The sequence below is a fragment of the Aquila chrysaetos genome, chromosome 3 (genome assembly GCF_900496995.4).
Source record: "Aquila chrysaetos chrysaetos chromosome 3, bAquChr1.4, whole genome shotgun sequence".
Lineage (NCBI taxonomy): Eukaryota > Metazoa > Chordata > Aves > Accipitriformes > Accipitridae > Aquila > Aquila chrysaetos.
Genome location: NC_044006.1, coordinates 1,603,899 through 1,631,059, shown reverse-complemented (window position 1 = coordinate 1,631,059; position 27,161 = coordinate 1,603,899). Strand labels below are relative to the sequence as shown.

General features: G+C 48.9%; 2 protein-coding genes across 15 annotated transcripts in view; one reads left to right on the top strand and one right to left on the bottom strand.

The window, feature by feature from the left end:
* Positions 1–2,057, bottom strand: part of RTEL1 (regulator of telomere elongation helicase 1) — a 53,027-nt gene extending 50,970 nt beyond the window's left edge. For 8 of the 13 annotated variants that reach the window (XR_005932093.1, XR_005932095.1, XM_041122552.1 and 5 more), the window contains exons 1-3: positions 1,747–1,917; positions 1,487–1,604; positions 115–313 (exon numbers count right to left, since the gene is read on the bottom strand). Coding sequence is in view for 10 of the 13 variants with exons in the window: in XM_041122552.1 (XP_040978486.1) it covers positions 115–313; positions 1,487–1,604; positions 1,747–1,751 (322 nt within the window). In the remaining 3 variants the exon portion in view is untranslated. Of the gene's footprint in view, positions 1–114; positions 314–1,486; positions 1,605–1,746; positions 1,920–1,993 lie in introns of those variants that run through there. The other 5 variants (XR_005932094.1, XM_041122546.1, XM_041122547.1 and 2 more) reach the window with 3 other exon arrangements.
* A 4,568-nt stretch (positions 2,058–6,625) lies between these two features.
* STMN3 (stathmin 3) lies at positions 6,626–26,035 on the top strand. 2 transcript variants are annotated; one of them, XM_030009398.2, is made up of 6 exons: positions 6,626–6,777; positions 7,989–8,138; positions 17,552–17,647; positions 18,129–18,304; positions 19,133–19,324; positions 19,845–26,035. In XM_030009398.2, exons 2-6 carry the CDS (start codon positions 8,120–8,122, stop codon positions 19,902–19,904), a joined length of 543 nt encoding a protein of 180 aa, XP_029865258.1. In that variant the 5' UTR covers positions 6,626–6,777; positions 7,989–8,119; the 3' UTR covers positions 19,905–26,035. The 2 variants fall into 2 exon arrangements, with proteins under 2 accessions (XP_029865258.1, XP_029865257.1); XM_030009397.2 differs by lacking the exon at positions 6,626–6,777 and having other exon boundaries at positions 7,857–8,138.
* The last annotated feature ends 1,126 nt before the right edge of the window (positions 26,036–27,161 follow it).

Below are 27,161 nucleotides of genomic sequence, written 5' to 3'. Positions count from 1 at the left end.
GCAATGGCTCCATGACTTTTATAGTTACATAATTATTACAAAAGATAGATAAAAGCAAGTGTTCATTAACATTCCTGTATCACCCCTACTGAGCATAAAAATCACAGTACTTACTTGGGATATCAGCATCTGTGGCAGCATTGCCCCAGGATGACATGGGTCTCTCAGGAAAGAGTTCCACTCCATTCATACGCTGTGCAATTTTGCGGGCTGAGATAGTGTCTTTGAAGTGTTCCCGCCAAGCCAGAGTGGAACACAGCAGGCAGAGGGTCTTTCCTGTGCCTGTAGGACTCTCCAGAATGCCATTTACCTTCTTTATTGAAGAGAAATAAAAGAAAAAGGGAACAAATGAAGAATCTGGAGATTCAGCTAGCAGGTCTTTGTGCAGTACTACATTTCCTCAGTAAAAAAAACAATCACTACCTGGTAAACTCTACCATACGACAGAAACACACATATACCTCACATAAAGTTTTTATAAATGTGTGACCTGCAGGACCCTCTAAACAACTTAGTGAGGCTCAAACTAGAACCCAGAGCCAGCTATTATCCTTTATGCAGCAGAGGAAGTCTCCACTCTTAGAGCAACTAGAGTGCACCACATTTCAGCATAAAATACATGAAAATATTATAAGTTATTGCAAAAAAAACCAGGAAGTGACCCTTAGATTACAGACTGCTAGTTTCCTTTAGAATTAAGGCTATATCTCACATCATAGTTTAGGCAGAAAATCTTGCAAGCACTTTTAACACCTCATCCTACTAGATGTTACGATTTTAAAGCACATAAGAACACTACAAGTTGCAGAAAAATGAGCAGCTGCGCTTGCACTGCCATGACAATTTGTGTTCAAGTGTATGAAAAGAATTTATGTATATAATAGGCTTACAACACTTCTAATTTAAAACAAGGACGTTCCAAGCAGGAACCAAGCCATTGCCCAGAACATGGAGGAAGGCTGAGCCATGTGGAAAGCCAAAGCTTCTACCATAAGCTTGTTTGATCTCTCACAAGAATAGGGACCACAGAGATCTTTTAACCAACTCCAGAACAAAGATAACTATTGTAAAAACCATTTTCTTATTTGACATTCATTCAGTAATATTATCCTAGCATAGATAAAATGTTGAATTACACTAACAGTCCAAGGACTAACAATACAAATGCAAACCCCAGACAGCTAAGGACAGACTGCACGAACACATGGCCTACTTGCTCAGCTTTTCTTCCTCTTCCCAACTTAGGCAGAAACGTCCTATCTACATTTCTACTGACCGCCACCCGCACACTTCTGGGTTTTTAATAACTATATAGAAAAACAAAAATACAAGTAAAAGAAGGTCAGAGAAGATTTGCAAAAGGCGGCATATGGACAACAAAAAGCAAACTTGAATTCTGACAATCTCTTTTCAGAGGAGCCCTTTATTATTGGAAATAAAACACAGTAAATGAACCAAAACGCCTCCGGGCAGGGGAGGCACTCACCTTCTGCAGACACTCGAGCACCTTGGCCATGTAGGCTTCCTGGCACTCGTAGGGTTGGAAGGGGAAATCCACCGTGATGCCGTTCAGCGTTATCTTGGGCATGTTTCCCGTCAAGTCCCTGCAACGAACCGCAGGCCCGCCATTTACCCTACCGCCACGCCGGGAGGGGACCCCACCGCCGGTATCATCACGTAGAGCCACGGACCGGACCGGCGGCAGGTTCATTTGCACGACGAAATACCCAAAGGCCCGGATTTTACCTCATATTTCGGGACGGGACGTTACCAGCGGACCCGCACCGCAGGAAGCTCACGGCCACTTCGGGGCCCGGCCGCGGCGATGCGGAGGAACCGGCCCGGGGCCTAGGAACCCCCTCAGCCGCTCCGACCCGCGTTCCCGGGACCCCTCAGCCGCTCGGGCCGGCGTTCCCGGGACACCCCCCCCCCCCCAAGCCGCTCCGGTGGCGGTTGCCATGACAACGCGAACGGCACGGCGGCAAACCCTCACCTTCCGCTCCCGCCGTTCGGAATCCCCGCGCCTGTATCACGTGGACCCCCCCCCTCCCGCCTTCCCGCGCGGTGCGTAACTTCCTGCCGGGCGCTCTCGCGAGAGCTGCGGCGTTGCCATGGGAACAGGGTGGGGAGGTTGCCGGTGGGCCTGGGCCTGGGCCTGGGCCTGGGCCCCTGAGAGGGGCGAGGAGCGAGCGGGGCTGAGGGGGTAGGTCTGATGCCGTCTCCTGTGAGCTGCTGTGGAGGCCCGAGGGGCCGTGGGCAGGAGGGGACCGAGTCCGGTGGGGTTTGGGCCCTGGAGGAAAGCGGGCCCTGGGCCTGGGGAGAGCCCCCCCCCCGACCCCAACCCCTGTCAGACGGTGAGTGGTTCAGCTGGAGGGTCCCTCAGGCGCTTCTGCCCGCTGTGCCCCGGGGCAGAGGCCAAGGTTTGGCCCCGAAGAGGCAGGTGATTGGCTATTTGGTTGCTAAAACTAGGAAAGCGGCTGCATTTCGAAAGCCTCTCGGCCCTGGTTGGTTCCCCTGGAGCTGTGAGGGCTCCTGGGCCAGGGTCGCCAAGGACTGCCGTTTCTTCCCTTCATTAACAACTCAGGGGAGCGTGTGATAAACGATGCCCTCAACCAGAGTTTGCCTCCAGTGCACTGCTGTGCTTTGTACTGCATATCTGCCACCCTTCAGTGCTGCTGCATATAGGAGAAAGCAGAATACTACAGGACTCTCTGCTGAAATTCTCAGCATTTAAGATAGGAAGGTTTCTGTCTCATTGTGTTGAGCCTTTTAGCTTCTGCTTCAAGAACCGTAATGAATTCTGACAGGTACCTTTTGTTAGGGGAGAATGTGCTGCTCCTTTGTTCCCTGCTTTGCTTCAGCACAATTCTTTCAGCCTTCAGTTCCCTGTCAGTGTGTCCGTGCACATGGTCAGGAACGGCTGCGTCGGCATTTCAGTTGCTCAGGCTGCAGGTTGGTTCCACATGTATGTGATTGTAGTGAACTCTGAACTGCTCTGGGTTGATGGACTGCTCAGTTTGTAAGACTCAAGTGTTTTAATAAATGGATAGGCATGGTTTACCTGGATCCCCAAATTTTACAAAACCATATTTTATGCAGCTGTATGAAGAAGAAGTTCGGAAGAAAATATTTTACGTGCATCTCTGTACTTTATTGCTGCCTCTCACGCTGTTAGATGGTTACTGTGTAGATGTACGACAGGATGTGGCTTGTTCTGTTGTAACCTTAAAACACCTTTATTCCTAGCAAGCTGCACAGCTTGTTTTTATCTAGAAGTGTTCTAATATTTAAAGAAAGAAAAATAACTATTAAAAGGAACAGACCTTAATCTTCAGTGTATTAGGTAACCTGTTCTCAAACTTCTGGTACATTCTGTGTCTTCCAGGTGGTCGGTTAGGGGACCTTATGGGTGTTGCTGTTTTGGTTGCTAGCCTTTAAACTCCTTGAGCTGAACTTGCCTGGATTGTAAGCTGCCTTTAACTGTAGCAAAGGGGCTAGAGAGCACTGAGTTATCCCTTCGGATCTTCACAGCACTCCACACAACATGTAACAACTGATTTTGTTTGTGTTTCTGACTGTGAACTCTTTGAGTTGATACCAGCTGTGCAAGATTAAGCTGCAAAAGAAAAGACTTTGTAAAGCTTGTAAAATGAGAGTGTGGGATAAGGTATTTATAATGGAGAGTAAAGGTTTAAAATTCATCATAAATATATGGAATGCTGTGTTGTTACTATTATTTCCTGTAAATATGTCTTTCCTGCACTGAAGAATAATATCAATAGTGTATCAAATCAGATTATTTTAACTTATTTAAGTGATATTGATTGAACCTTCTGAGAGAGAAGAGCTGGAAGGTTACCAAACCCCAAAAGAAGTGTGAGTCAGCAGATGTGCTGGTGTCCAGTGGCAAAGATGAGTCAGCACCGGCTGAGGGCTCTTTATTCTTCTGGAGGGTTGTTCCTCTGCACCATTTACCTTACTTGACCAAGGCTGCAGCGCCAGCATTGGCAAGTCTCTCTTCAGCATTGCTACACCAGTTTCTTCTGAAAACTGAGAACAGAGAAAATAAAATTTTGTAAGTTTAAAGAGAAAAATGTATTTCTTATTAAGGTTGCAAAAGAATTGTGATGTTTTACTGAAGCTACAGCATCTGTTTATGTTGGGATATAGACATGATAAAGGCAGGCATTGGTGTTACACCTGAATAGTCATTGTGGTGTTTGGCTCCCTAGGATAAACCCTGAGTTCTTACAAGGCAAGAGTTTGGAGAGGAAGGACGAGGGAGAAGAGGAGAGATTTTAAAAGTTGGTCAGAGAGGCACAGAAGATTATATGAAAGGCCAGTCTCTGCACCTATAACAGCATCTACATGCTACCCAGACAGCAGGAACCAGGGCATCTCCACTGTTCACTCGTTAGTGGACGGTGAAGGTCTTGAATGAACTATTTTTCATTTGAAGTGGTGCCTTCAAGGAAAAAAAAAATGCACAAAAGAAAAATCTTGGAAAAGATAATCCTTAAAACTCTGTGGGGAAGCGGGTGTGTGCGTGACTGAACCGAACTGCAGAGAACCCTGCAAGCAGAAAGCTTGTGCCATACAGAAACACAAAAAGAATAATCATCATTTTTGTTCAGAGGCTGCCTAGGAGGATTTCTCTTCCCAGACAAGCAAGAATCTTCAGGAATGGGACAAAAGAGTTTGAAGAGCAGCAATGGCTGGCTGTGAAACTCCTGCAGTTCACATGAAGGTTATTTTTCCCCTTTCAGATAGGAGAGGATTAAGTTGCCATTCATTGTCTTTCTGAGGAGATGTGATGGTTCCCATAGCAACAGTCTAAAACTTTTGTTTGACCACAAAATTATTTGATTCCTTTGAATCCAGATAATCCAGAGCCTTTCCGTCTCTTTACTGTTGGGAAGTAACAAAATAGCTTTCCACTTTGACCCTCCCATTTTAATCACATTCATCCTGTTATTAGGAGGGTGAGTAAATACTCATTTTACAGATGAAGGTGGGATTAGTGATTTGGTGGAGGCCAGAAGGGAACCACTAGAGCAGAGTTCACAGCTTCACGTCTTCCAACATTTGCTGCTCTTTACCATTTGTAGTTGCTCAGTCATCTAGCTTGGCCCTGCTAACTTCATGTACACACAATACCCGTTGTAGCTGAGCAGACCCTAGGGTGACCCGAATTCCCAGCTTCCTTTACACCTCTGCGTGACTGAATTAGTACAACTCTTCTTCCTGATCCAGATCCTTTGTACAACTTGGCCTCATTTCTCAAGTGCACATGGTAGATACTGAAAAGGAAACATCAGAAAAACCCTCTTGTTTCTCTTGCCTTCAGGGAAGCATTTTCCTGCATTAGTGCTGATGTTGCTGTCACTGGTTTCTCTCCCTCAATTCTTTTTCTCCTTTCTCTTTTACTATTTTACAATTTCAGGGGGTTGACCGCTGCCCTGTGTGGAATTTTTATTATTATTATTTCATGCCAACTAAGGGAGCTTCTCCCAGCTTGAGACTGCAAATGGTACTGGGAGGTCTTACGCTGATGCTATTGCCTGAGCACCATGAGTTACAGCCTCCTGTATCGCAGCCCATGCTGTTCCTTTCAGACCAGATGATTTTCATCCTTCATATTTCATTAGTCACTAGATAAAATTGTTCCCCAAATATTTCTTGTTGGAAGCTGTGCTTCTGCAGGTTTGCAGCCACAAATAGCAATGTAAGGTGTGTAGAGCCCGTGACCCTTTTGGTAACAACCACAACTTGCAAATCTTCCTCGGTGAACTGCCCTAGGTGAATGTTCCCTGTAATGAAACATGAGGAAACATGAGGATTGTTACAGGTCTCTGTTTTGGGATGTGTTGAAGAGAGAATCTTTTCTGTCAGTTTGGGAATTCTTTTTCCAGCACTGTTGAAAGTACAAGTTATTGGAAGAAGCCCTTCCTACATCAGAAGACATCTAGGAATATTTAATTGTTAAAAAAGTTGAAAATATTTGCAATGAGGTAGTGAAAGAAGTGCATGCTACAAAACCAACTTCTTTGCTGATTCTCCATGAAAATCTATTGTTTCCTGATAGTCTGCCTGGTCAGATGTCATGTGTGACAGAGGCACAGGACACATTAGCCAAATACTCACCAACTTTTCCTAATCCCTTGGAAAAAAGTACCCCGTGCCTTCTGATGCTCCCTAGTGAAAATCAGGGAGAACTTGAAAAGATAGTTACATTTAAAATAAGGAAGATATATTGCCCAGTGTTACAGACAGATCCAGAATTAACTCTATTAACATTATTTATATGACAGGTTATCTGGAAAGCGTCAACAATATTGGAGCTAAAGTGTACAATGTGTGGCGTAGCCACATAAATCGTTTGTTCACCATTTCTCATACAGGGTATTCCACTGCGATACATGCCATGGCAGCTTGAAAGCATTCTGTACCTTTTTCTGAATAAAAGGAATAAAATGCATACCAGATTTATGCCCAGAAAATCCAGAACGTCGCAAGAGGTAGACAGACCCTCTCAGGTCTGCTGGGTGAGTCAAAGCCAGAGCTTGTCCTGAACAGAGCGGGGGAAATTATTCCAGCATTCAGGTGCCTGAGACAGCCGCCTTCATCTGTTAATGGGGAGTGTGCTTTTGAAACATAGACAATTCAGCCTGCTGGCTTCAAGATAACCTATAAAGTCTTAGAGATTCAACCCAAGGAGAAAGTAGAGGGAGTTGCAACTACAAAACAAGCCTTGGACAGATCAGGGAGCAGTTAACGGTAATTAAAAAGCTCCTGTTGCAAACACGCATTGAAAACTTGTGGATAGTGTTAATATTATTCTGACTCAGACTTATTTTCTATTATATTTTTCTTCTTTTTACCTACAGTGTTGAAGGAATAGGACACTTGGAGATTGGGGAAGAACATTAGGAAAAAAGGGAAATCTCTGTCTTTTTAACTGAATTTAGTAGGCACTGCCTGTGGGTTCTGCCCTGGCCAAGCCAAAGCGCCGGCAGCTACTCCAACAACCTGTAGTTCCCTGCAGCAGCTGGAATTGTTTGGGAGTGTCTGCATTGCAGCGTGCTGGGAGATTTGGGGTGTTTTCAGCCAGAGGGGATGTGCAGCCGGCAGGATAACATCTGGCACGAGAGGGCCAGAGGCAGGGAGGATCGCGTGGGATCGCAGTCGCAGGCCCCAAGGTGGGGTTTGTGCAGCCGTGGTCGGATGGATGCGGCTGGGCAGTAGGGACTGGGGAGGGTTCCTTGGTCCCAAATGTGTGTGTGATACTCTACAAGCACAGGTGCGTTGGCCCCTAGCAACAGCCACAAATGGAAATGATAGAAATGGTAGAAAACAGAGCAGAAAAGGAAAAGAAAAGAGGTCCTGATGCCTGGAGGGGGAGAAACCCAGAGAAGTCCCATTGAATTCAGAAGGCTCCGTTCTGCTCTTCCTCATCTACTTTCACAGCGGTTTCCCCCCCAGCTGCAGACCCTTTTGTGCCCCAGTGCTGGTACAAAAAATAAGATGCCTAAAAATGCCGAGCCTGTCTGGGAGCCTTCCTCCCTTCGCTATCTGCCTAAAGCTGCTGCAAGATTTGGGTTTTACACCTCAGCCTAGCTAAGCTAGACTCCAGACCTGCCCCTGCAGGTGGGCACCACCTTGGAATGGATGGTTTAAAAAAAAAAATTTTTTTTAAATTCAATTAATTTGCTTATTTCTGCTTTCAGCAAGGGAAAAGGCAGTTTAGCCCATCTAGAGCAGACAAGAAAGGGAGGAAGAGGAGGAAAAATCATCTTTTGCCAGAGCCCGGCTGGGTGTGTCTCCTCGCCCCCCCCCGCAGTGGGTCTGTGTTTCTGGCAGGCAGTCTTGCCTGGGAGGGATCTGCCGTCAAAGCCACCCAGGAAAGGAGGCCTGATACGCTAATTAATATTCTGAACTAGTGACCCTTCTTTTTCTTTCCACCCCTTCCCTTTCTCTGGGCTCTCCAGCCTCTCCCTGCCGCGGATGGCTGCAGCCCCCTCCAGCTGAGTCAGTCCTCCCTCCCCGCAGCATTGCAGCACCTCCGCAGCTCCCTGCGCTCCTGCTCCTGCAGCACCCGCTCCGCTCCCACCGCAGCAGCATGGCCAGCACCGTCTCAGGTAGGACACCGTCTCTTTTGGGGGGGCTTGTCATCAACCCTCTTATAGAACCATCAGGTTTTAATTTTTTTAATTGTTATTCTGAGGGTTTGGGGGTTTTCTTTTTTTCCGTGCGTTTCGGGGGAGTTCTCTGATGAGGAGGCAGCTGGTATGGCAGCATTGTTCCCCTTCCTCCCCCATACACACACCCCTCTGATGCAAGATAGCAGGTGGGCTTTTTATTTTAATATGAATACACATGCGATAAACTTGCCAATTTAAAATACTGCTGCCGTTACATTGTGCCATAAGAAGATGCTGCTGCATGCCAATTAATTATTATTTTTGTAATGTGATACAGCTTTTTTTTTCCTAAAAAAAATGTACGTGCCGTGTAGCTGGATGCAGAGAAATCAGAAATTACATTTTGTTTTGTGAAGATCGTGTATTACCGAAATGGTAATGGAAAGAAAGACACGGACAAGAGACTGACAGTAATGCCCTAGAAAATCCCCCCCAAACCCAACCAGAGTAACCTGGATGTGTTCCTGTGTATTCTCAGGGCTTTCCATCCCTAGATTTCTTCCACAGCTCACGTTTCTTCGTTAGAAGATGCTACAGGGGAGCGGTCCTCTGATGGCGTTGGGTGAAATCAAATGCTGCAAGGGAAGCCCTTCCTCCCTCCTGCAGCAATAACAGGACTCACAGCGCGGCTGCCCACGAGCCTGGCGCCGGGGTCAGGTTTGGCTGCAGGATGGCAGTCTGCCCCTGAGGATGCTGTCCTGCTTCGGTCCAGCCGTTTCCTAAAGACGTGTCTTGCCCCTTTTAACTGGGGAGGAGGGATTCAAACGGCTGAAACTGGGAACGTAGGTGAAGGAGAAGAAAAGCCTGAAATGGTACAATGAACAGGGGGTGGGTTTAGAGGGTCTTTTTCTTTAAAAAAAAAACAAGTTCTCTCTTGAAATGGTTCTGAATTCTGCAGTCCGTAAAGAGGGGCTTGGGCGGGGGAAGCTAAATCCTGGAGGACTGAGATGTAGGGCTGAACAGGAACAGCAGACAAAAAGGAAAAGCGGGCAGTGCTTTGTGCCCCCCCAGCCAGGGAACCAGCCAGAAGGAGACCAGGCAACACTTCTTGCTTCTTTCACTGGTCTTTTCCCGTGTCTCCTGCTGTGCATTTTCTATTCCTTTCTCCTTTTAAAAGACCAGTAGATGCAGGGGAGAGAAGGACAGAGAGATGGGGGGGCGGGGTATAAGGGTGCAGCTGATCCTGTTTGGGCTTTGCATGCAATTAAAGATGGTAAAGCAGCATTGTAAAAATGTGTTTCTATGATAAAAAATCTCCAGTTATTGTATATATTTCTGCGAGTATCCCTGTCTCAAAGAACGTGTGCGGCAGTTCACGCTCGGGAGTCCCACCCATCTCCCTGCTGTCCCTACGGAACAGGATTGGACCCTGTTTGCAGAGTGGGGGTGGGAGGGACGGCTCAGGCTTACCAGCCATCTAAACCAAGGTTGCATCGAACTTGAGATGGACGAGGTGGCGGATGAAACACGCGTAGGCATAACATGCATTTTCCAGTTGGTGCATTCTCACCCTCCCAACCCACCACATGCCTAATGGCATATTTCATCTTCCCAAAGACGCAGTTTTACTGTCTTAGGATCATGAGACTTAGGATCATGAAGAAGCGCGTGCTTCAGGGAAACCGTGCTTCCTTGTGGCTCAGATCAAGTAGAGAAACAATTTCAAGGAGTAGAAAGTCGTGAGAAACCAGTGCTGTGGCAGGAGGAAAGAGAATAGGGCAGCATTTGCCAAGGGAGGGAGCGGGGCTGAGCCTCGCCCAGCTGCCTTTGCAAGGAGCAGCTCTCCATCGCCTATAGCACTTATAGCAGGAATGGAGAGTAGCCCAGAGTGGCAGGAGAAAAAGGCAAGCAAATCCTTAAATTAAGGAAAGAGTCTTGTTTGCTTTCTTCTTTATCCACAGCAAAAGCAAATGCGTGCTGAGGGAGAGCAGCTGCAGTTGTCTGCAGCTGATGCTCGGGGGCTTATCCCCCTTGGGAAGATTTTCTTGGGTTTGTTTAAACAAACAAACAAATCCCTGGGATGAAAAGAATTGGGGCTTGCTTCCCTCAGCCCAGCAGTCCTCTCTCTTTTCTCCCTGCCACCTCAGGCATTTTCTCCTGGCCGAGGTGGCTGTTTTCGGTGCTAAAGCAGCGGAATCGGCAGCACATGCTCAGTGCAGGCTCAGCTGCGGTGCTGGTCCTGCTGCCGGGCAGACCTTGCAGGGGCAGAGCCCTCGCACCTCCTCCCCACAGCATCTGCACAAGGCTTTGTGCTTTTGTACATCATGGAAGGGGAGCCTGGCTGGACTCTGCAGGACTATATGACTTTCTCCACCATTTGTAGGCATCGGGGTTGAATAAAGAGACATGAGATTATGAAATGATGCAGTAAGGTGACAGCCTCATGGGCTTTTCTCCAACGTTAGCGTGTCTGAGAAGGTGGAGCCAAGAGGAAACACCGGTTTGTCATTCCTGGTCTCACGACTGGGCATGGTAAATGTGCCTTGACAGATCCCGAGGTTTTCCCCTCCTACACTGAAATGTGAGAGTTGTGTGACTTTATGTAGGTCTGGGTTATCCCCTTTTCTGGATGGTATTGGTGGACACCATATGGTATTGCCCTGTCCTGACACTTCTACTGCCCATGCTGGAGAGTCAGAGTCCATTCTATCAAGCTTTCCATCTCTCCGTGTTCTCAAGAAATCACTGTTTTCTTTTTCTTCAGGTGTTGATGGAGTCTATATGGCCTTAGAAATTTATGGTACTTTTATTGGGACTTCAGTTTTACAAGCCAAAAGAATCTATTGTAGGCATTTTTTTGTATTTTTTTTTTTTTGCCACTGTATCCAAATGATGGATCTAAATCCTTGGAAAATACCTGTTCTTTCTAAAGTATAAATCATGTCTTCTTTGATGGCACCATGTAGACTCTGTGAGGATCCCTTAGATATCTCAAAAGAGCCCTTTCTTGGAGCCTATTGATGTTGGTTCAGATCTGGTGAATGCATTGTTTTATCAGATGAACACATTCTCCTTCTGCAAAGGAAAAGCTGAGATTTTGTGGTCTGATGTGGCAACTGGAAGGCTGCAGATAAGACCTTTGTGACAGCAGTGTGGGCAGCAGGATGGATTGCAACTTCAAGCTTTCTTAGGGTGAACGGGGCTGATGATTCTTGATTACAGTACTTGGAGGAGCCTGAAGCTCACTAAAACTTCTACACCCCTAAATTAACTGGAAGCAACATGCCTGGCTAATCCCTCCCAGTTTCCCTACTGACATGGGCTTCAGTCTTCCAGGTGTAAGATTACATTTTTTAAAAAAAGTCTTTTATCCAAAGGGGAGTTAAACCGATGGCCAAATCTTTGTCTGTGATTTAGAAATACATAAGAGCTAGAGAGCAACCAAAGACCATGTGCATGTGCTGTAGCACTTTGGCACATCCCAACTGGTGAAGAGCTGCTCAGCATATTTCCAAACAATCCTTTTATTCTTTGAAGGTACCTCTACGTGTTTAGTGCCGTACTAGAGAATCTTATATTCTCTGAATGTGTTTATGCAAATAATACCCCTGTGTAATGGGCAAGTACAATAATCCTCAGTTAATGCAAAGGAACCCAAGATCCAAAGAGACCAAATGGCTGTCTGCGGTTACACAGCATGTCTGTACCTGACATGCTGTGTGACCATGACACATCATGGCATTGGACTCCTGTCTTTGACTGGCGCCTTATCCGGTCCCCAGCCCCTTTGTAGCATTTTGTCTCATCCAAACCTGACCATCTGAACCTATGTTTGCCCCAAATCCACAAACACTCTGGGACAGCTGCCTCCATTTGGCTCCTTCCTTTGCTTTATCAAACAACCCAAGCCATGATTCTCTTCTTCCTGACAATCAGTCACACACCCAGCCCAGGCTGCCGGCTCTCTGCTGCACAGCTTGGGCCCTTCTCTCTTGCTGAGCCCATAGAAGAGAAGATTTCCCTGGTTATTTTCCTGAGGGCAGCCCACATGTTCCAGTGCTACAGCTTGAGTGATTTGCAAAAAATCCATTGGCTGTGCATAACATGGGTTGATGTGCTATTCATGAGCTGCAAATGAAACCTAGGGGGGAAGGAGCAGGGCGATTGGAAATCGTTCCTGGGTGATAGTTTAGCAGATGTCTGGCAGAAGGCAGAGTAACCCTCGCATCTGCCTGTTCTCATGGATGATTCCACATGAGCCCATGGTAACTTCTGGGCCTCAAATCTCATGGTGAGCAGCTGAGATGGTGTATGGCATCAGTGTGGGGTACAACTGCTGATCCAAAAAAAAAAAAACCACTAGTGTTTTCTGGTTGTGTGAGCTCTCCTGCTGACCTGTTTTTGGAAGTTGGGGAGCAAGAAGGTGGAAGTGAGTGAGACTGAAGTGAAGGTCTGGCCATTATTTTTATGAAAGGATTCATAGCAGGTGAGAATATCTAGAGTCTGTTGTACTCTTAAGGCTTATTGAGAACTATGGTTGCTTTTGTTGTGTATGTGGCATTGCAGTCTTTGTGCTCAAGGACTCGATTCCCTGTCTCTCTAGCTTCTCTACCTTCTGTTTGTGCTTCAGCTACATCTGTAATTGGAATCTTCTCATTTTTTCCTGATATAATAACCTTTATAGAAGCAATTTTTATTTCTCCAAAGTTATCTTTGCAAACCAAATTATTTTCTTGTAATAACCTTCCTTTGACCTTGCTATCAGACATAGAACATCCAGCCTCATCCATTTAAATTGCCTGAATTCACATAAATTAGGCACATAAATGTGCCTCTGGTTCATTATGAATGACTCTGTATCAGTGTTGTGCCTAAATGGCCTCACTCTGTTTTGCTGGACATCATTAAACACCAAACAAAAAGACTGCTCAAACAGTCTACAGTTTAACTTTATCTGGTTAGGAAGCAGAGAACAAAACTTTTCAATGAATAATAAGTGGTGAGTCCCACTGGCCAGGCACATCACAAGCGAGAAGATGGTTCCTGTCGCTTGCGCACCGTGCCTGTCCCCAGCCGTTCCTCTATCTCCTGCACCGCAGCCGCTCGGGGAGCAGCTGGATAGTGTCTCCGGGGCTTAACCTGGAGATAAACACTTTACACGGATAAATGCGATATATAGTGCTCATGTGAAGCAGCAGGGTTATGGAAATGCAGTATGTACTGTACAGCACTAGAGGGAGCACAGGAAATGAGTCGCTAGAGAGAAAGCAAGCCGAGAGCACCCTGACACTCTTGGAGGTTTGGTGAAGGCCCAGGTAATCTCCCTTCTTCTCCTTGCAATAGGGACAATGTAATTGTGCCCATGCAATATATACAGTGCAGAGAAAAGTTAGATGAAAAATTTTAATAAAGATTAATTGTTGCATGGGGTGTGCAATGGAATATAAACAGAGCAGGATCAGACTGTGCTGATTACAGGGCATGAATATTCAGAAATGTTGAGGAACAGACTGCACCTTTTTAGATAGGATTGTAGCTTAGTCACTAGCCAGGGTCCTATGAAGCCAACAAAATGCCCCACATCACAGGATGGGACTTGGATACATTTTCTATAACTTCTACAGTTTATTCACTTCTTAATTTACACAGCTCAGTTATTTGCAGTGTTTCACCCCAATTCTAATATGAAAGCAGTGGAGTGTTATGACTTAGTGATGAAGACCATACCAGAGTGAATGAACTTGCTACTGATCCTTCTATTGCAGTGTTTGCCTAAAAAGAAATGTAAAGTATCAGTAATTCACACCTGAGTGAGCAGCCTGTCCTAATCCTCTACCCATCAGCAAGACAAAGCTCTTGTTGCACCTCTGAGACCAAAGTGATGCTTTGGTATAAAGTCCCTTAGGAACTGAGTCAGATAGCCTTACTGATTTATACACATATACAATATTTGCTCAGTGTAAGCTGAATTTATTTTTACTAACTTAGCAGAAGTAAAAAATGCAAATAGATGCTTAAATAAAAAGTTCAGCATTTCCTGTCTAATTGTTCTTAAAATATGTACATTTGTGGACTGGAAGACATACAGTCTTTCCTGGAAGGGACTTGTTGGCCATGTCATGTTCTAGCCAGCCTTGGTTCAAGGATTTTTTCCACTGGCATAAATAATGTCCTCAAAACCTTATATCTATTGGCAAATGTGAGTGCAGATATTTCAGAAGTAAATTGTAGTGCTGAGGTTTGCAGTGCTGATCTTTTAGCCCTGAGAGTTTTAAGCATGCCCTTTCTGATGCAGCTGTGATTGAGACATAGTCTTGCTTCAGGAAATCTTGGGTTTGATCTTCATTGACACAGTCTCCTAAATAGCGACCCAGAGGTTATGTTTGTTACTTTCATTTACTGAATCAGAGGAGCTCCCTCTCCTCATAAGATGCCTTTTCTTATTTTAGCCTATTAACAGTGTGTTGGACACACGTACCCCCTATTATTTGTCACTGAATGTGTCAGGTCAAAAGCGCATGAGGACGAGAGCGTCACAGTGGATGCTCTTGTGTCCCACGGGTGTAACCGCTGGCTCCGGAGCAGAGGCGGGGGAGTTTCAGCAGTCCATTTATTTCTCGGGGAGTAGAACAGGGGTGATTTCTTCAGGGGTCAGTCCTTCTCCCTCTTCCTGCCGAAGCCCCCCGGCCTCAGTGCCGCTGCCTGGGGGCTCCCCCGCGGTGGTGGTGAACGGACAGCTCCCGGGGGCGGGGCGGCGGGCGGTGGTGCTGAACGGACAGCTCCCGGGCCGGGGGCGATGGTGCTGAACGGACAGTTCCCGGGCCGGGGTCCCCGGTACCGGGCCGGGCCGGGGCGGGGGGCTCGGTCCGCTGCCGCCGTTCCCGCTGCTTTCCCCGTCCCACCCCCGCCGCCCTGGAGCGCCTGGTCGGGACTCTTCGCGATCTTCCCCCCACCGGTCTCCGGGGCCGCGGGAGCTCCCAGCCCTGCTCCCCCGACCCGTGTGCCGCCCGCATGCTGCTAATTGCATCTGATGGCTGGCGCCGGGGTGCAGCTGCAGGCTCCAGCGTCGGGAGGAGGACGCGCAGCACTTCCACAGCTCATTAAAGCACTGCCGCAGCTCAGTGAAGCGGTGTCCTTTTGTCCTCTCGCTCCTTTTCATTTTAATTGACGGAGAGGGACGGTCAGTTTGCTCTACAGAAGGGAAAGCGGGACGGGGAAGATCCCGATGGAATGGAGGCAGCTGCGAAATCACTACAACAGACCTCCTGAAAGGCAGGGACTGCAGCATACGCTCATCTACACAGAGGACCGTGAAACCGGTACTGGGCAGACCGGCTGAAGTTCAAGTAATGAAATACAAAGCACTGTGCTCTGGAACAAGTGCTAGGAGACAATTAAACGAGTGGGTTAGGGGTGTGGCACATCTGCTTAATGTCTTGGTTTCACCCAGGACCAGACATAATGGTGGAGCAACGACCTCGGTGCGCGGTTTGTATTAAATGACAATGTCTCTCATTTAGCCCAGGGGACCCTCCTCAGCGCTCTTGGCAGCACATTATGAGATACATTAGCTTACTGCTGCATGCCACGACTTCTAGCACCATACAGCACTCTCAGAGGCTTTCCAAAGACTTTTTTCATTAAGAACAAAATCAAAAATGTCCTGCTCTGTGGCTGTCACTGCTGATGTAAACTGTTCCTATTTGGTTCCCATTTAACAGCAGGACTGGGCAGGGTATTAAAATCAGAATGGAATGTGCTCAATAAAGATCTAAGCTTCAAGGACTGTTGATTAGCAAAAGGCAGGTGTTAATTAGGATGAAGTTCTGTACCTAGGAGGAAAAATAAGTGCAAGTATGAAGTAGGTATATGAAACCACTGTTTTCCCACCTGAGTAGCTGTGGGAAGGCAGAGGAGAAGATCTGAAAGGTGTTCCTGAGGGCATATGGTACACAGGATGATGTTTTTTTAAAAAATTGTTCTGCCTCTAATGCCTTTTCATATCACAAAGTTTGGGGGATTTCCCTTTCCTGGCCCAGTGGAGGGTCTTGCCCTCAAGGTGGCATTGGCAGCCAGGTTGCGGATTCACCTCTGGCTGGAGGTCGAATCAGGAGCTCAGTGAGGAAAGGACAAACCAAGGCCAGAAGCACAAGGACATGTGGGAAATCCAGAGGCAGAGCCAAGGCTGGACACCAGAATGCCTGTGCCCTGTGGTGAAGGCAGGAGGAAGAATGGCACAAGGAGGCTCAGGGCAGGTTTGGCAGGACACACAGCCATGAAGACTCTGTCCCCACATGCCTGGGTGTCCTCTGAGCAGCCAGTCCAGGACAGAGCCTCACAGCATCCATGAAACAGCAGCACCCACTGCTGAGCCATCAGCTGCTGACCTGCAACATAGCAGTGATGCTGTCAGGGTTACACTGATAAAGAACTTGACAGCATGACAGAGCACCTCTCTGTTTTCAAGTCCTTTTTCTGAGGTTCTTTGTCAGGTGTGTGCTAACAGTTCACTGCCTTAAATGTGCTAAACTCCAAAAATAGAGGTGAAGATTGCCCTAGAAACAGACCCACTGCAAGCTGTGGGTGCTGCTGCCATTAGGGCAGCACCTTGTGCCCTTGTGTTCACGGAAGATGCTGTGGTGTGTCCTCCAGTCACAGGAATGTTGAGCAAACTGCAGGGCTCACAGCAGCAGAGCTCGAAGGGATTGTGTATTTCCCTGTCCTTTGTAGGGGACAGCATTTACTGTCATTGCAGACCAGTATCAACCTCTGCCTGCATGGGCCAAAGTGGTGACAGAATCCAATTACATCCTCTCTTATCTCCTTCTGCAGGGAAGGAGGTACCTCGGGAAGTTGGGTAACAGCACTTCCCCCCCATTAGCAGCACCCCTGAACCGTTTCTTCACTCAAATGCCCATTTGCTTTCCACATAGCTGACTGCTTCTTGCCTCTTCACTCTGAGGTCAGAAATGCTGAATTGTGAAATATTCCTAACTTGTCAGGGGCTGAGCAATGTTTCCAGGTGTTGATGGGTGTCATTTTACCTCTTGAGTGTGGAATTGGAATGGAGAAAGGGTCTGGGCAGTTGTCCCGACGTGGTTAACTACACAGGCTGCAGCGTTTCAGCTCCTTTGGAGGGAAAATCCTCCACAGAAACTTATACTTCTAGATGTGGTAAATTCCTATTGTGTGTCTTCCCACGACATTTGCCACACTGGCAGCTATTTTAGTCCACTCTAGAACAGATGCTTCTTGGGGACCTTTTGGCAAGCTATGGCAGCCTGGAAAATCCTCTGCAGAGTTTGGTAGATGCAAATGGGTTTCCTTGTGTCTACTTGTTTCATTTCTCCATGAAAAAGAGCTGCCATTACCATTAGACTCTCTTCTCATTGCTATTTCTTATTTTTCAGCCTACAAGGAGAAAATGAAGGAGCTGTCTCTGCTCTCCCTCATCTGCTCCTGTTTCCACACCCAGCCCCATCCTAATACCATCTACCAGTATGGAGGTACGTAACCTGCTCTCACAGGAGCTACAACATCATTTGCATGATGCTTCTGCAGGCAACATGGGAGCTCATCAGCATGCTGGGCTGTCCCATGCCGGAGCAGCAATCCATGTCTCAGCCTGGGGTCTTTCTGTTTAGCCTCCTTTCACAGTTTATTTTATTAACGTAACCCACATTTTCCAGGAAAGAAACTGCTTGCAGAAGCTGTCTGCTTCATACTGGGGTGACATACATGATATTAACAGCAATATGGCCTTTCTGTAATTATGCTGTGAATTTAAATTAATTGCATTGACTTGGGGGGGGGGCGATGAAGCTGATCACTAATTGGGAAATTTTGGAGCTAGAACAAAATCACCCAGGTCGGAACATGGGAACACCCTAATTCTGATGTGAAGATCTCGGTGCCCTCAGGTGAACGCTCTCCTCCTGAGTGTCACAGGTCCACAGAGCCTCTGTGTTTTTTTTTTCCTCCCCAAAGATATGGAGGTGAAGCAGCTGGATAAGAGGGCATCAGGCCAGAGCTTTGAAGTGATCCTGAAGTCCCCTTCAGACTTATCACCTGAGAGCCCGATCCTTTCCTCCCCCCCCAAGAAGAAGGACCTGTCCCTGGAGGAGCTGCAGAGGAGGCTGGAGGCTGCAGAAGAGAGGAGGAAGGTAACGAGATGTCCTGCAGAAGCAGTGACTTTTCTGTGATGGGTACTAATTGCACCAAACCCTAAAACTGGCTTAGCAGGAGCAATCTAAAACAGCTGGGAAGAGTGTTCTTACACTTATTGTTATATTCCACTGTAAATTGTCAGGTGAGACATGGGAGTCATGGAGTGAGGTTCTGCAGCCTGGTTTAGGCAGGGCATTGGACTCAGTGATCATCATCGTCCTCCTGTTCTTAAAACCACACCATATGGGGTCCTCTCGGTCCTCTGCGTGTGACCTGGCTGTGGGGGCAGTTCTCACCAGCTAATGCTGCAGGAGATGTAGCAGTTGGTCACACACCAGACTTAAACTCCAAACCTAAACACAGCCTTGTGTTTCTAACAGCTGGCTGTGCCACATTTTATTTTAAGTGCGGTATAAAATGTCTTCTGGTGAAAAGTATTGAAAAGGAGAAAAACAGCAGATTAAAATGAAGTATAAATGTTACAAATGTTGTTGGGTAAGAGGAGAACCAGCTGAAATAATTCAAAGAATGAGGTGACACTCAGAGAGGGGCCTCTGCGCCCACACACATCACCTCGGTTTTGCTGAGCCGGTGGGCTCAGCATTGAATCACCTGCCCACCCAGAGCCCCAGCCCCAGCAGACATTGCCCCATAGCAGGAAAAAAGGTGTCAAAGCGCCTTCCAAGCAAGAGTGCTATGGGATAGAGGGGGGTGGCAGAGGGGTTTTGAGCAGAGGAGATGGTCAGAAAGCCTCTCTGGGGAGTTGAAGGCCAGCAGAGCCTCTTCGGTTGCCTTACACCTCTCCCGACACCTTGCCTCGGCAGACCCAGGAGGCACAGGTGCTGAAGCAGCTGGCGGAGAAGCGGGAACACGAGCGGGAGGTGCTGCACAAGGCGCTGGAGGAGAACAACAACTTCAGCCGCTTGGCCGAGGAGAAGCTCAACTACAAGATGGAGCTGAGCAGGGAGATCCGCGAAGCACATCTCGCCGCCTTGAGGGAGCGGCTCCGCGAGAAGGCGAGTGCGGTGCCCCGGGAGAGGGCCGGGTGCTGGTGCCCAGGGCAGGGTTTGGGGTCTGGTTCCTGTGGGGTCGTCCCAGTGCAATGGGCACAGGGGAGCGGGCGCTTCATTTCTGGTGGAAAGCGGGCTGTGGAGCAGCTCCGCTCTGGAGCAGCACGAGGAGGAGGGGGGATATGTCCTTCAAGGTCAGTACAGAAAATACCGTCTGGCTGATCTTGCAAAGTGCAAGCTCAAAGGCACAGGATCAGGCTCACCCCGCATCCAGGGGCTGCGTGGCCGAAGGGCTTTGCAGAGAGGAGCCATGAACGCGTTCGCTGTAGGTTTGCATCACCTCCAGGCTCCCGCAGATGAGATGCTTCACTCCTTGCAGGTGTAACCCACTGTCCTCGGGTTGCGTTGGATGGGAAACTGTTCTCTCTTTCTTGTCTTGTGTAAATCCTGTGTGCAGGAGAGGAGGAAAATAGAGATTGCAAGAGCAGAAAGTGTTAGCCTGGTGTCATCTCTCCCGTCTTTGCAGGAACTGCACGCAGCTGAAGTTCGCAGGAACAAGGAACAGCGGGAGGAGATCTCTGGATAAAGGGCTTTTCTACACATCTAGCACCTGATTCCTGTTAACAAACCAACCAATCGACCAACCAACACATTTTACTTTGTTTGTCTAGATGCAACATTTGGTTCTCCATCCCCCCCTCCCCTGGTGTTTGTCCCCCAGCTACACGCTTCTCTATCTCTGCATCCTTAATCGTCAGTACTTGTGGGGATTCACAGATCATAGGGACCTCTAAGCAGAATAGCAACTAGTTCACATGAAATAGAGAATCAATCGATCAATCAGTCAATCAAACAGCTTCTTTGGAGGGTTTTGTCCTTTTTTAAAAAAAATATTTCTTAAACTGATGTAAAAAAACCTAAGATATTAATAAATTCAACCAGCAGTGTCACGGAGATACGGATTTCTTATCCGGGGCTTTTACTCCTCTTGGTGTTTGCTCTGAGCCAAATATCAGTTTCAGAATAATGGGAAGTAAGTGATAATTTCTGTGTGTGAAGTGGAATAGGGAACAGCCCCATGTTTGCCAGTGGTAGGAGAGAGGAACGAGAGAGGGATGGATGGCTCAGGAGACGTGGCGTGCAGACCCCCCCATCTCTTGGCTGCATCTGGAGCCAGCCCAGGCAGGCAGTGACCCAAAGTCCTCATCTTTGGATGATTCTTTGATAGCCCGTGTGCAAGTAGGTGAGGGTCTCCACCCCGAGCTCGGTGCCGGGTGCCACATCACGGAAGGTCCCTGTCGTGGCAGGCACCGCCTGATGCTTTGGTTGAGCCACGGGCTGAAGGAGCCCGTAGACTGAGCCGCCCTCTCCCCGGCAAAGCGGGGACCGAGAGGTCTTGGCTGAGAAGCCCGGGAGAACCGCAGACGGCGATTGCATCCCTGGCTCCGTGGGAGCCCTGGGAGAGGGTGCTCGGTCTGCGGGCTCTCTGGTGCTCCCACATGAGATTTCACTCCAGTAAGAAAGCAAATCCAATAGAGACGGTGCATGGTTGTGAAGTAGCCTTTTAGGGAACAGAATAATCATCCTTCCCTCTTTCCAAAGATGGATGTGACTCTTCAGTGCCATTACAGGGCAGACACCGAGACCAGAGATCGCCAGGTGAGCCCCGGAGCCCTGGCTCATAGGCAGCACCCTGGGAGGCAGGGCACACCGGCTGCCTGCCTGCTACCTCCAGACCTGCGGCTTTGGATGAGATGGAGCCGAGAGGGGAGCAATTCTGCAGGAAGGGTGAAAAGATGTCCCCATGCTCATTCCTTGTCTATCTTTAGCTTTTCAAGGCCTATTTTTGAGAAAAAATTGTCTCTTGATGGAGGTAGGGGTGAGCAGAGAACGTGCAAGAGTGGCAGTAACGTCTGATCCAAATAGGTGACGGTCAAAGCCCATGGACTTCCTCATCTTTGAGTGTTGTGGCTTATGGAGGTAGCCAAGGTCCAGGCAGCCACCGCGCACTGCGAGGGGCTGCCATCCTCCCGCTGAGATCCACAGACCTGCTCACCTTGCCCCAGCTCTGCTTCTGCTGTGAAAAATTAAGTGGAAATGGCGCATCTGAAGAGCAGGGAATGGCCACCTTCTGGCAAGCGGGGCCTCGTAGGATGGGGTGCTGGGGACTCAGCCCTGCAGGAGCACGGTCCTACAGCAAAGTTTGGCAGAGGAGACGGTGGAAGCTGCTTTCATTTGAAGCAGAAGGTAACAACAATTCCCCTCTGTCCAGTGCTTAGAGATTACTGGGCTGTTATTTTTTTAACAGACCAGTGCAGTGTTTCGGGGACGTGGCGCAGGGTGCCTGGGTGGTATTTGCACCAGGGCACCGCTTCCCTCCTCCTCGCGATGGCCTCCATCCTGGCTGCCCTCTCAGACCCCAGAATAAACCAAAGGGGCATCCAAGGCACCAAAATCTTTAATTATTAGTAATTGGTATCCTCTGCACGCTGTGCCTCCAAAGAGCCATTCTGTGGGTGGGAGGAGGGACTCCTGCGGCGGGCTTTGCAGGATCCTTGGGGAATAACTGAAGTGCAGGAGGGATGCAGACGTTGGCACGGGCAGCCCGGCAGCGGGGCACGGGCACAGCCCAGCCCGGGGACCGTGCTCCGCACGGCGATGGCAGGCAGCGACGGGGAGCTAGAGCAGATGAGGGGTCTGCACAGGGAATAACGATCCCCTTGCCTCTCCTCCCCGCTGAAAAAGAAATCATCACTGAGTCTTGTCAGAAGCTGAAGTTTTCTGTCTACCCTGTGCTTTAATTAGGTAAAGGATTGATTACGGCCTGTCGCGAGCATCAGGCGGTTGCAGAAACCCCACGGAAAGCCAAAAAGCAGCAGCTGCTGGAGATCATGTTCCGGGGCTCTTTGCTAATCTCCCCAGAAATCCCAGCTGGATTCGGGAGGGATCCCTCGATGGCCACGGTTTGATGTTAGGGGACTCTGCTCCTAAAAGGAAGGGCTACCTTACTCCCAAACCCCTCCGCCTGGGCCGGAGGGAGGACAGGACTGTTAGAAAGCCCCAGCGCTGTCAGTGACAAAAAAAAATAAGATTTAGGGCAAAGAGGGAAAAGGGAAGGAAACTGAGGGTTGAATTTCTTAACAGTAGCTAATGATCAGTTTATAGTAGCAGCTGTCTTAGATAAGCATCTGTGTAGAGCGCGGCATCACCGCCAGCATCACCTCATTCATATAGTGACGAGAAATTTTAAAAAGTTTAAAAAAAAAATTTAAAAGTAATTTAAGCGAAATGTTTGTGTGTAAGAAATGGTTGAAACTGTCAAATGTCTGTGTCCCGCGTTGGTGGGATCTGAGAAGGTATCTGCGAGATATTAACCCTGTCCTACTCTCTGTGGTGCTGAGTGTTTGCTTGGTGTGTAATTCTGACCTGGAGCTTGTTGTAAATACTGTTTTTAGTACTATGATTATTATGATTATTATGATTATTATTATCAGAAATGTTGTACTCATGAGCAGGAGTTTAAAACAAGGGAGACAACTGTTTTCCCGCTCTCCTGGGGGCTCAGAAGGAGTCGGAGGCTGGGCTGGGTGAAGGCAGGGTGCTAGCGGGTGGGTTGCCGGACCAGAGAGCAGCTGGAAAATCACCAGAGTCGGGAGCTGGAGGCAGCTGAGTCCTGCGGGCAGGGCGGGTGAGAGCGGGGACAGGCTGCTCCTCGTGCTGGGAGGAGAAGGAAAGGCTGAGAGGTGGAACAGAGGTGATGCTTCAATTCTAGTACATATATTTTAATGTTAACCCAAACCTCCTCGTGTGAGGGGGTCCAGGCTGTTCCCTGCAGCCCCGGGGGAAGCCGGAGGAGCCGTGAGGTTTGGCGTGTGCTGAAGGAGGAGCGGTCGGTGGCAGGTTGTGCTGGGTAGAGACGTCCTCCCCAAACAGCTACCAAGTCTCTGGACTCGGTTCCTGCCTGGATCTTCCATCTCGGTCCTTTGTGCTGCCCCGTGCCCGCTCTCCTCCCCTTCCCTGGAGGCCAGCCTGGATCTCAGGTGGGGACTTATTCTTGCAATAGCTTTGCCCGGCAAAAAAATCCCATGGGAAACGCACAGGAGAGTGGCCCAGCACACAGTGCTCATGCAGGTGTGAGCACTGGGAAACTCATTTTTCTCACCTCCCTCGGGTCGGTGCCGTGAGGGACAGTGGATGTGGCTGGAAAATGTATTACTGCAGGGTAAGCTCCTGCGTCAGAGGAGCAGGGATGTGCAGGGAGAGTTTTGCATTGGTAACGTCAGGTAACTGCTGCCGAGACGCGTTGTGCCAAGGAAACAGCCTCATCCGTGGGGCCAGATGCTTTAGGTGTAGCAGAGCGATGTTTGCCCGGTGCAGATGAATGTAGTGGGGATGTTAGGGAGCTTGACATTTGTCCAGTGCCACTGGACGCTATCAGGGAAACGTGTGATTGCTTTGGCTGCGTGCACCAACTCCCGCGGTTTTGGCTGGACGAAGGGTGTCCACCCACCCACCGCGCCGCTCCAAGCCCCCAGGGACGGTGCTGCCGGCGCCAGCAGCTCACGCGGTGCCGTGCCCAACCGGCAGCACGCGGCACGGTCTGGAATCACGGTTATTTCATGCCTCTCCATCTCCCAGGGTTGCCAATGGTTGTGTGCAGCAGCATACTTCATGCCTCAATTGAGACTAATTAAGTATCCTCATTAACATCCTTACCGTCCCAGCCTCCCTCATTCCCGGACCGTTCCCACATACCGTGGTCGCGGACATGGCATGCAACCCCCCCAATTCCCAGGGCCACCTTCCTTATGGTAGGGCTTCAGGTTCTTCACTGATTCCCATAGATGTTTATGAATCAAGCCTTGTAACGACAGTTAGCAGCCCCACTTTTGCAGCAGCATATGAACACGAGACTTTGTGCCTGGTAGGGCAGCATCCCTGCCCGGACCACGAACATTTGCAGTTGTGTGAGGGAGGAAAGACGAGATGGTGACAATTTATTATGTGCATGCATACACCTTTGAAAGACCACTCCTGGAGAAGGGCCTCTGATTCGAGCAAGACAGAGAAGCTGAAGCTAAATGAGTTCCCAGCTGGCATCGACAGCCGGGCGATGAGCGAAGCTGCACGAGAGCCGGGACAACTGGCCTCGTATCCCAGATTAAAGCTCTGCGCTCACGTTATCCCTTACAGCGAAGAGCTCAGCTCTGCCCATAAATGGGTGTGCTGGCCCCTCAGACTGCTTCTGGACTGAGCCTATTCCTTGTCTTGTTATTTTTGAGTCATTGAAAGATCTTGCTGTAACCCAGACAGGGGATTACCTTTGAGTTGACCTTCCGGGAACGGTGGCAGTTCACGATTGCATGCATCCTACCTCGGGGGTAGGTCAGTATTGCTGCTCCTTTTAAAATGTAAACTTCAGCTTGCTTGCTTTTGCTTAGCCCGGTGTGACTCTCTGGCCCTGGCTCTGCAAAGCCCGTCTCATGGGGTTCGTTTAATTCCCTCCCGCTGCATTACTTTCCTCCCTCGCAGTGGTTGTGCACTCGGCTGTGCACACGCGCACAGAAATGCATACGTGGAAACGATATATGCACATACACTCTTATACCACTTGAAATGAGTCAGGGAATGGCTGTTTACGGTGCTAGAGATTTCTTACTATCCATGCTAGGGATGAGATGACATAGTAAGACCAATAAACTCCACCTTTGTAGTCAGTTGTCTTTAAGTAAAGCAGAAGAGGGGCACTGGCCAACGCCTACATTCGGGTGCTCCGTGGTCCCCGGGGTGCAGGGAGGCAGCCACCCCCACCCGCTGCCGGGACGGCGGGACCCGAGCGCGGAGGGCAGCCGGGCATCCCAGCCCCGGCATCCCGCGTGCCTCAGTTTCCCCCCGCCGCGACAAGGGGCACCAACACTCCCTACCCCATGGGGACCACGGGAGAGCCGACGCATCCACGTCTCTGAAGTGCTCTGAAAATGGAAAGTACCAAAGTACCGAGTCGTGGTACGCAACTGTCCACCCCGGGAGGAACAAACTGGCCCGGGGCTGCAGGCAGAGGTTTGGAAGGTGACTGCGTGGCCGTGGGGCTGAGCCGTAACCCCACGGCTCGGCACCCCGGCTGCCCTCCCAGGCAGGATTCACTCCTCTTGCCGCAGCCCGTGGCCACCTTTGCTCGTGCCGGGTGGGCAGCCGGGTGGGGAGCTGGCGCGGTGTCGTGGAAGGACTTTCCATTGCTAACAGAGCCTTGTCCGGTTCCCTTCGGTCTACCGCGTACATTTCATTGTCAACTTGAGGTTGTTGTTGTGCAAAAGAAGTGATTATGAAAAAAAAAAAAAAAGAAAAAAAAAGAAATAAACTTGGTATGAAACCAGATGTGCCCGTCTCTCTCCATAAATGGATTGTTTTAGTTCTGAGGCTTCTCTTTGTATTGTGAGAATACTAATAAAATGCATTAAATGGAAAACTGACCTAGAGATTTAACAAAGTAGACTTTAAGCCTCTGTATGCTAAATGAATACCTTGCACCCAGCATAAAAGACGCAGAGACCCACAGTTTATCACCATTCTCAGAGGAAAAGAATAATAAAATGCTTGAATGAGGGTACTGCTGACATCCCTTGCGGCTGGAAAGGTGAGGGTATGCAAAGTCTTTACAGAGGAAGATCGAAAATGGTGTAAGACAATTACAAATACAATAAATCCAGTTCTGGAAAACATGTGAGCTTCTTTTTTAAAAGAAATCCAGTGCTTGCTTAACGAGCTTTTCCTGAGAAATGGTCCAGCCTTCCCCCTGGGCTGGACACAGCGCGGGGGAGTGGGGCTGCGGTTCCCAAGGAGAGGGGACCCGAATGCTCCAAATCACATCCCTGGGGCCAGATACACAAAAACGCCCAAAAAAGCTGCAACTGCAAACGGGGAGGTTTGTAATCCACGGGGACGCCCAAGGGGAAGGTGCCTGGTTGCTTCTCCCCAGCTGCTGTAGAAGGGATCCCCCCACCCTGGTGTACGAGAAGCTAAACCGAGGGGAAGGCAGAAGGTGGTAAATTTTAATTCCCAGGGCAGCTCTTTGATAAGAGCGGGGAGGACAGCGCTGGGGCCATCACCGCCGCGGCGGGCGAGCAGCCTACGCCCGATGCTCTTCCCATGTGTGCGTAGGACGCTGCCGCCCACACAAACAGGAATTCTATTTTTGCAGCGTGACCTTCCTGATTTTAGAGACAAGGACCTAATGGCAAATGCAGTGCTGCTGACTTTTCTTCCAAGGTTTGCTATAGACCACTAACCCAGGCTCTTTAAAAAGTGGATGTAGTAAAGTAAGCCTCTGCATTTGTCTTAGGAAAATAGGCACAGTCCTTGGTGCCACAAAATTCAAGATACATTAGAGACCAAGCGTGGTCACCCTCTAACTAGTTAATTCAAGTCAGATCCTTCATCCTCGTGGGATCTGAAGGAGAAAACCGCAGAGGAATGGGATCTGTTGGGGAGAGGGTGGGTGGGAGGAGCAGCGGGTGTTGCAGAGAGGCTCCCACTGCCCTTGAGCCTTTGCCCACGCATGCAGCCCTGCAGGGCTGAGTGCTTGCAGTCAGCACCGAGAGGGCTTAAGGACACAATACTGAAGTCTTGGACCAGATTGTATCACCCTCCAAAATGCTTCTTCCAAGATCAAAACCAGGCCAACAAAGCAAAACATCCTAAGTGACTCTTGGAAGGATCCCTACAAAGTGCTCGAGCCACATCTGAGTGAGGGGAAGGGAAGAGAACAGCAACTCTGGCAAGCTAAATGCAAAAGCATACCTGGGCAGGCAAAAAAAAAAAAAAAAAAAAGATTTTGCAGGGTAAT

What these genes read in the sequence shown, in the direction of transcription:
- STMN3 (XM_030009398.2), top strand. An exon ending in TACCATCTACCAGTATGGAG is followed by an intron (nt 17,648 to 18,128) that starts GTACGTAACCTG and finishes TCCTCCCCAAAG; the next exon opens with ATATGGAGGTGAAGCAGCTG. An exon ending in CTGCAGAAGAGAGGAGGAAG is followed by an intron (nt 18,305 to 19,132) that starts GTAACGAGATGT and finishes TTGCCTCGGCAG; the next exon opens with ACCCAGGAGGCACAGGTGCT.